The 9,384-nt window shown below is 41.0% G+C and overlaps 1 protein-coding gene across 2 annotated transcripts in view; it reads right to left on the reverse strand.

Annotated features, from left to right (window-relative positions):
• LOC105002577 (cytochrome P450 2J2-like) overlaps positions 1–4,832 on the reverse strand; it is a 29,346-nt gene extending 24,514 nt beyond the window's left edge. The window contains exon 1 of one of the 2 annotated variants that reach the window (XM_010859276.1): positions 4,563–4,832. In XM_010859276.1, coding sequence (XP_010857578.1) covers positions 4,563–4,772 — 210 coding nt within the window. In that variant the 5' untranslated portion in view covers positions 4,773–4,832. Of the gene's footprint in view, positions 1–4,498 lie in introns of both variants that reach the window. The other variant, XM_010859284.1, reaches the window with a different exon arrangement.
• Positions 4,833–9,384: the final 4,552 nt, after the last annotated feature.

The raw sequence follows: 9,384 nt of genomic DNA on the forward strand, positions 1-9,384 counted from the left end.
CTCACATCCATACATGACCACAGGAAAAACCATAGCCTTGACTAGACAGAACTTTGTTGGCAAAGTAATGTCTCTGCTTTTCAATATGCTATCTAGGTTGGTCATAACTTTCCTTCCAAGGAGTAAGTGTCTTTTAATTTCATGGCTGCAATCACCATCTGCAGTGATTTTGGAGCCCAGAAAGATAAAGTCTGACACTGTTTCCACTGTTTCCCCATCTATTTGCCATGAAGTAATGGGACCAGATGCCATGATCTTAGTTTTCTGAATGTTGAGCTTTAAGCCAACTTTTTCACTTACCTCTTTCACTCTCATCAAGAGGCTTTTTAGTTCCTCTTCACTTTCTGCCATAAGGGTGGTGTCATCTGCATATCTGAGGTTATTGATATTTCTCCTGGCAATCTTGATTCCAGCTTGTGCTTCCTCCAGCCCAGCATTTCTCATGATGTCCTCTGCATATAAGTTAAGTAAGCAGGGTGACAAGCACAGCCTTGACGTACTCCTTTTCCTATTTGGAACCAGTCTGTTGTTCCATGTCCAGTTCTAACTATTGCTTCCTGACCTGCATATAGGTTTCTCAAGAGGCAGGTCAGGTGGTCTGGTATTCCCATCTCTTTCAGAATTTTCCACAGTTTATTGTGATCCACACAGTCAAAGGCTTTGGCACATTACTCCTCACTTAATTTCACGTGAATCCAATGGGACGTGAGTAGAGGTGACGTGTGCATCTTCTGGGTTGTGTTCTTAAAGGAAAGTTGCTTCTCACCACCTCTCACTTTCCCCTTTTCATGGCGCAGAACTTACACATGACACTGTTGCAGGGCCAGAGCAACAAGACAGAAGCACTGTGGTTTTAGATGACCTTGTGGAGCAAAGCAGCCTTCCTATCCTAGTCTTCCTACCTACATCTCAACCTACTTGTGAGTGACAAATCAATTTCAGTCTTTTTACACCACTGTCTTTTGGAATCTTTTTGTTACAAGCAACTCTATATAAACCCTTATAGTGCATTTAACCAACTTATCTACCATTTCCCCTTCTTAGTCCAATAAGAAATTTTTCTTATTTACATAAATGTTTCAATAATAAGCCAGACAGCTATGGTAGAGAATGTTGAGAAAATGGGGGAAAAACCATGCTAAACAAATCAGCCAGTTTCTTCACTGCCTTCTTATTTTGTTTTAGCTCAAGTCGCTTCTCCAACTTAAAATCTCCTGTCCACTTTACTCCACAGAGCCACTTGCCTCTGTTCAAGTTCAGCCAAGTTTATTTCAACATTCAATGGAGGGTATCCCCATGGATTCCCATTCACAATGAACCCACCTAATGACATCTCATTTGGTTACCAAAAATTTATACCACACATTTCACCATATACTCTTCTTGTATTATACCTGTCATATGATAAGCACTTCTTAAGTGTCTATTGGATAAGTGCAACCCTGAACAAAATCAACTATCTGCTAACTATATCATGAAAAGTCAAGTAGCATAAGTAGAGACCAGATTAAGATTCAAGTCCTTCTTTGGCCATTTTCAGTGTTGAGTAACTTAGGCAAATCACTTAGTTTTCAGTTTCCTCAGCCTTAAAATGGAGAAACAACCTCAGATGATACAATAAGCTATGTATGCATAGCACATGAACTTTAGAGCAAACACTTAAAGCACCAAACAAAGAAACGTACTATAAACACTACAGTTAAATTAGAAAGGAATTCTTAAAAACGCTCAAGTGACCCACAAAAGACTGGAGAGGAGAAACAGAGGAACAAAAAACAAAGTGAACAATAGAAGGTGAATAGTAAAATGGCATACTTAAGTGTTCACACATCAAAGCGAAAGTCTCTCAGTCCTGTCCGACTCTTTGTGACTCCGTGGACTATACAGCCTATGGAATTCTCCAGGCCAGAATACTGGAGTGGGTAGCCTTTCCCTTCTCCAGGGGATCTTCCTGACCCAGGCATCAAAGCAGGGTCTCCTGCACTGCAGGAGGATTCTTTACCAGCTGAGCTACCAGGGAATCCCTCAAACATCAAAAGCGACCCTAAATACAAATGATCTAGATTCACCAATTAAAAGAGATATTGGCACCATGAAAAAATGACCCACCTATATGTTCTATATAAAAACTCATTTCAAGTATAATCATATAAGTTGGTTAAAAGTGAAAGAATGGAGAAGCATATAGTATGCAAATCCTAATTAAAAGAGAGCTGGTGTGGCTCTATTATATCAGGTAACATTCAGGCAAAGAAAATCTTCAGGGATAAAGAAGAACATGTAATAACTAAAGAGCCAATTCACGAAGACAATGTAACAACTTTAATGTGCATGAGCTAAATAAAAAGAGCTGCCAAATATATAAAGTAAAACTATCAGAACTGATTTGACACATAGATGAACTTCTAATTATAGTTGGAAACTTCAACATGCCTCTCCTAATAATTGACAGAATTAGTAGATAAAAATTCACCAAGGGTATAGAAGCACTAAACAACGCACTCACCTCTTCAAGTCTATCTGATCTATAGTACAGAATGCTCCAACAACAGCAGAAGACATTATTTCAAGTATGCATGGACTCCATTTTAGGTCATAAAACCAACCTGTACATATCTGTTCAAAGTTGAAATACAGTATATGTCCTCTGACCCTAATGAATGCCAACTGTAAATCATTAACAGAAAGAAATCAGGAAGATCTTCCAATACTTGGAAATTAAACAGCACAATTCTTGAAGAAAGGCACAGGTTTAGAATCTTAGCATCTTGGCTTTAAAATTCTATATACTCATCCTGTAACTTTGTGCAACCAATGGGCTGTTTCTCCCAGAAAGTGATGAAGCCATCTCCATCTGAACTTGAGTTTGTAATACAGGCTTGTGTTGAAAGTGCTCCAGGAATTTCTAGGGAACTAGAACTATTCTTTTTTTAGCACCAACTATAAGCTATTTTAACACTGAACATTCCTTTTATTTAATCATCACAACCACTTACCACAGTGTCGTCGGTCAGGAAGATGCCTGTGCTGAGAGGCAGGGAGGCAGTTGATTCTTGAGACAGTATTGAGTGATGAAGGGAATTTTAAGGAATTCAGAATGGCCACAATTAGGGAGCCTTGATGGGAGACAACTATAAAGTGGAAAGAGGCTACAAGAAAGTATCCGTGTGGCTCCCTAAGGAATATGAACTATAGGAAGCAGCAGAAAGCACTAAGAAAATCTAGGCAGAGGATGACATTTTTAAATGAATACTTTAGTGAGAGTGGATTGTAGAAGAAGGAGCCTGAAGATGAGGAACTCTGTCATTGTGTGGATGGAAGCAATGTAGTTGAAAAGTCGTGAGGATTTAGGTAGGGATGGCTCAGTGGGTAGAGTCAACCTGCAGTGCAGGAGTCAAAGGAGACTCGGGTTCGATCCCCAATTCTGAAAGATCCCCTGAAGGAAATGGCAACCCACTCCAGTATTCTTGCCCGAAAAAAATCTCATGAACAGAGGACACTGGTGAGCTACAGTCTATGGGATTACAAAGAGTTGGATGTGACTGAGCAGTCGACTAAGCACACGCACAGACATCCTCATTTTACATATGGAAAATGGAGCCTCCAAGAGGGGAAGTATAGCATTCACCCCTACCCCCGCCAAGAATAAAAGTATTGAAAAGACAAGTGATCATACTATAAATAGAATGTCCCAGTAATATGTAACCAGACACAACGAAATGACTTTTTAATTTTTTTTCGAAATGACTTTAAAAACATGTGTCTGTCACACTCCAGACTCATAAAAGAAACAGAAGAGACAAAGAGTCACTTGGTCAGTCAAAAACATTTACTGAGCATATAGAGGGGATTCTGAACCATATTCTATCCAAGGATCCCTGACACGAGAGAAAATATGCAGATGTTAAAGCTCCTGGCAGTATGTGAGGCTTCAGATGAGAGCTACAGTTCAATATTTACACTTTTTCCATCAGCTATATGGACCAAGAAACACTTTTTGTTTTGTACAATAAACCTGCAGCCCCTACCTTCCCGAAAGCTGATCGTGTCGGGACACTTAAATGGTAAACAGTTAACAACAGTTCTGGAGAAGGCAATGGCACCCCATTCCAGTCCTCTTGCCTGGAGAATCCCACGGATGGAGGAGCCTGTGGGCTACAGTCCATGAGGTCGCTAAGAGTCAGATACGACGGAGCGACTTCACTTTCACTTTTCACTTTCATGCATTGGAGAAGGAAATGGCAACCCACTCCAGTGTTCTTGCCTGGAGAATCCCAGGGAAGGGGGAGCCTGGTGAGCTGCAGTCTATGGGGTCGCACAGAGTCGGACACGACTGAAGCGACTTAGCAGCAGCAGCAGCAGCAGCAACAACAGTTCACCCCTAGAAAGCACAGCTGGAATCATTCCAGGTGATGGTGAGGAAAGAGAAGCTCAAAGCAGGGTGTACCCGGTTCCCGACTGAATGCTTCAGAAGCCCCCATGCTCCGGCCCTCGGTACCTGGAAGGCCCTTGTCCTGCAGATCAGGTCAGGACGCGGCTCTGACACCGTCACCGAGTCCTACCTGCTGAAGCGTCAGGTGCACCTTCTCAGGATCCAGCTGGAACGAGTTGCCTACAAAGGGCAGGCCCGCGGGCCCTGGCGGGAAGTTCTTTGGACGCCGCCTTTTGAGGAAATCAGCAAAGAAGAGAAAAGCGACAGCCCCCAGGAGGACAGTGCCAGGACGGAGAGCTGCCCAGAGGGCCGCTGCCAGGGAGCTCAAGGCCTCCAGCATTACTGCGATGTCTGGTTTCGCTTCTGTGAGGATCTGTGCGTCTGTGCGCTCAGCCGGGTTCCCAGATCCCGCCCCATCCTACTGTCTCACCCCGCCCTTCCCTCCTCCCACCACTGCTCTTCCCTTCCCCCAGCGCTCAGCTAAGCCCCACCCCTGGCTCCCTGTGGCACCGGGTCCACCTTACCCCTCCTTGCCTTTCCTTAGGTCCTGTCTCCTCCTCCCCTCGACCCACCTTTCCCCCACCTGAGTCTGTCCTTCTCTGGGCTGGAGCCCAGCCTATCTGCTACCCACTAGATGTCAGGCATGGGATTCCCTGGAGAACATACTTGGATCTGAGAAAAGGCTAGGCTGGGAGGTTTTTTGTGTCCACTGAAAGAATATTCACAACCTAAACATTGAGGGTTATGTTTTATTCCATGAGAAGTTTAGAACTTCAAGCTAGTTCAATTCAGTTCAGTCGCTCAGTCATGTCCAACTTTTTGTGACCCCATGGACTGCAGCATGCCAGGCCTCCCTGTCCATCACCAGCTCCCGGAACTTGTTCATATCATGTCCATTGAGTAGGTGATGCCATCCAAGCATCTCATCCTCTGTCATCCCCTTCTCTTCCTGCCTTTAATCTTTCCCAGCATCAGGGTCTTTTCCAAGGAGTCAGATCTTGACATCAGGTGGCCAAAGTATTGGAGTTTCAGCTTCAGCATCAGTCCTTCCAATGAATATTCAGGACTGATTTCCTTTAGGATTGACTGGTTGGATCTCCTTGCAGTCCAAGGGACTCTCAAGTCTTCTCCAACATCACAGTTCAAAAGCATCAATTCTTTGGAGCTTAGCTTTCTTTATAGTCCAACTCTCACATCCATACCTGACTACTGGAAAAACCATAGTCTTGACTAGATGGACCTTTGTCGGCAAAGTAATTCTCTGCTTTTTAATATGCTGTCTAGGTTGGTCATAGCTTTTCTTCCAAGGAGCAAGCATCTTTTAATTTCATGGCTGCAGTCACCAGCTAGGGCAGCAGCATTTCAAGTAACAGAGAACTGCTCAGAGGAGTTGGTGGGGGGACAGGCAGGCTGAGTGGCAAAAGATTATTGTTAATTAAAGTAAAACCAGATATCTCAAGTTAAGGAATTTAGCACTTTTCTATATACAGTAAGATGTAAGAGTCTGGGCTCACTGAAATCATTCCTTTGATAGGCACCTCACCTATCTGGGGCCAGTATCCAGTGTCTTCACATCCTGAGTTTTCTCAGGGCTCAACATAGGGAGTAGCTGCAGTCTGATGGCTCCTAGGGGGCAAGTATTCTTTCTTTCCTGAGTTCCCTCAAGGGTCATCAGCTCACCATCTGCAGTTACTGCAATCGCTGATGATTTTGACATACTTTGTTTACTAATACAACAGGAAATAGTCCATTTCTCATTTGTTGGTTTGTTTATTGTTTTGCTCTATTTAGAGAGCCTGTCATTCTGAGACCAAGGATGTACTAAGGTTTATGGTTTCATTGCATCTCAGAGAGCTCCACAGACACTTGAGCTTTGTGTTTTTCAATCACCTTCTCACCAAAGGATTGGAGCCCAGCATCTTGAACTTCGGAAAAACAACAGAACCAGACATTTCTTGTGAGGTACTCTGTAACAAGGGACTGAACTCTTCTCTTTATATAAATTACTTCAGTGACAAAATTATGGGGATGCATTCTTGGTTCCATTTAGCAGTTAAGGAGAAGTAAACATCTTTTCAAACAAAGTTTGAAGGAATTTGTTGCTAGTAGACCTGCCTTAATAATGTTTAAGGTCTTCAGAAAGAAAGATATATAGGTCAAAAACACAAATATAAATAAAGAACATTAGAGAAACAAGTAAAGCATATTGAGTCTTACTTGCTTTTTCTTAATTGAGCTGATAATAAAACTTTGTTCAAAAAAAATAGCAACAATGTATTTGGTGATTTTAGCATATAGATAGGTGATATGAAAGATGAAATGTTGGTTGCACAGAAGGAAGGAATTAGGAAAATTCTGTTATAAGGTACTTGACCTTCTAATTAAGCAGTGTAGTACTATTTGAAGGTGGATTTGAATTAGTTGGAAATGTATACTGTGAACTATAGAGCAACCACTAAAGTTTTAAAAAAGAAATATAACTGTATGCTCAGACAGAAGAGAAAATGGATTTATACAAAATACTCAGTTAAAACCAAAGGAGAGAGAAAAAGAGTGAAAGACAAAAAAGAAACACATATCAAAAGCAATGAATAGGAAAAAATAATGACTATTATAGATAATAATCTGTATCAATAACCACATTAAATATTTATATTCTGAACACACTTGTTAAAAGACTGTCAGGGTCCATTAAAAAAAAAAAAGACTCCTTTCAGATGGTTCATTATTAAGATACAGAAACATGACTGATTTTTGTAGGTTTTGGATCCTGAGACTTTGCTGAATTCGTTTATTATTTGTAACAGTTTTTGTATGTGTGTAATCATTAGAGTTTTCTAGATATTAAAATGGGCTTCCCAAGTGGTGCAGTGGTAAAGAATCGCCTGCCAATGTAGGAGATGCAAAAAAACCCAGGTCAGTCTCAGGATCTGGAAGATCTCCTGGAGAAGGAAATGGCAACCCATTTCAGTATTCTTGCCTGGAAAATTCCATGGGCAGGGGAGCCTGGTGGACTCACTCCATGGGGTCACAAAGAATTGGATATGAGTGAGCATGCGTGTGCATGCATGCACACACACACACACACACACACACATTAAAATAATGTCATCTACACACAGAAATAGTTTTAGCCCAGCATCAGAAAGAACAAGATACTTAGGAATAAACTTAACCAAGAAGGCAAAGGACTTTACATTGAAAATGTAAAATATTGCTGAGGAAAATTAAAGAAGATGCAGATAAATGGAAAGCTATCTCATGCTTGTGAACTAGAAGAATTAATATTATTAAATTGCTCATGTTAGTCAATACAATTTCTGTCAAAATCCCAAAGGCATTTTTTATAGAAATAGAGAATATAATCCTAATATCTATATGAAATCACAAAGACTCTGAATAGTCAAAGCAACCTTGGATACCTCACACTTTTGTCTATGAGCTGTCTGTTTTAGATAATTGAGAGAAGTAGAATCATGTAATATTTGTCCTTCAATGGCTAGCTTATTTCACTTAGTATAAAGTCCTCAATGGTCATCCATTTCTAGAATTTGATAAGGTTTCTTTCTCCTTTATGAATGAAGAATATTTCATTGCATATATAGTACACATTTTCATTACTCATTCATTCATTAAAGGACATTTAGCTTGTTTCCAACTCTTGGTTATTATGAATAATGGTGCTGTGAAATGAAAATCTCTCTCTTCAATTTTCTGATTTCTATTCTTGTGGATAAGTGCCCAGTAATAGCACCAGTGGTTCATAGGGAAGATCTATTTTTAATTGTAAAGAATCTCCATACTGGTTTCCATAGTGACTGCACCACTTTACATTCTTACCAATGGTGCATAAGTCTCCCAGTTTGCCCACACTAGTTGTTTCCAGATACTGGAGGAAGGAGAAAAATGAAAATTTTCTGCTCCATGGGAATAGAGTTTCAACCATGTGAGATGGAAAATTTCTAGAGATCATGTGTGAAATGCTGTGGTTAGAGTTAACACTACTGTCCTATACACTTAGAAGTGAAAGTGTTAGTCACTCAGTCTTGTCTGACTCTTTGAGACGCTATGAACTGTAGCCTGCCTGGCTCCTCTGTCCATAGAATTCTCCAGGCAAGATACTGGAGTGGGTTGCCATTTCCTCCTCCAGGGCATCTTCCTGATCCACAGATCAAACCTGGGTCTCCTGCACTGCAGAGTGATTGTTTACCATCTAAGCACCAGGGAAGTTAGGTCACTGGATTCAGAGTCCAGAGTGCTAACCATTACAACATGGAACCCCACAGCTGGTGATTTACTCTACATTTAAAATTTTATATATCAGGTAGATCTCCTGTTATTTGTTTTTGATCACACATACACAAACCCAACTGTATGTTGCCTAGAGCAGACTGATTTTAAATATGGAGACACAGATATATTGAAATTAAAGGGTTGGAGGAAGATATACCATGATAACACCAATCAAAGAAAACTGAAGTAGCTGTATTAATTGCTGATACCAGAACAAGGAAAACTTTCATAAACTGTAAAATTTATATCATTGAATGCATATAGTAGGAAAGAATAAAAGACTAAAATAAACAATTTAATCTCCTAACTCATGATTCTAGAAAAAGAAGAGAAAATTAAATCCAAAGAAAGCACAAGAAATAAATAATAAAAATTAGAGCAGCAGTGAATCAAAGGTCTATGCATAATGATAAAGGGTCAGTTCTCCAAGAGGACATCAGATCAGATCAGATCAGTCGCTCAGTCGTGTCCGACTCTTCGCGACCCCATGAATCGCAGCGCACCAGGCCTCCCTGTCCATCACCAACTCCCGGAGTTCACTCAGACTCACGTCCATCGAGTCAGTGATGCCATCCAGCCATCTCATCCTCTGTCATCCCCTTCTCCTCCTGCCCCCAATCCCTCCCAGCATCAGTCTTTTCCAATGAGTCAACTCTTTG

The sequence above is a fragment of the Bison bison genome, unplaced genomic scaffold (assembly GCF_000754665.1).
Source record: "Bison bison bison isolate TAMUID 2011002044 unplaced genomic scaffold, Bison_UMD1.0 scf7180017856337, whole genome shotgun sequence".
NCBI lineage: Eukaryota > Metazoa > Chordata > Mammalia > Artiodactyla > Bovidae > Bison > Bison bison.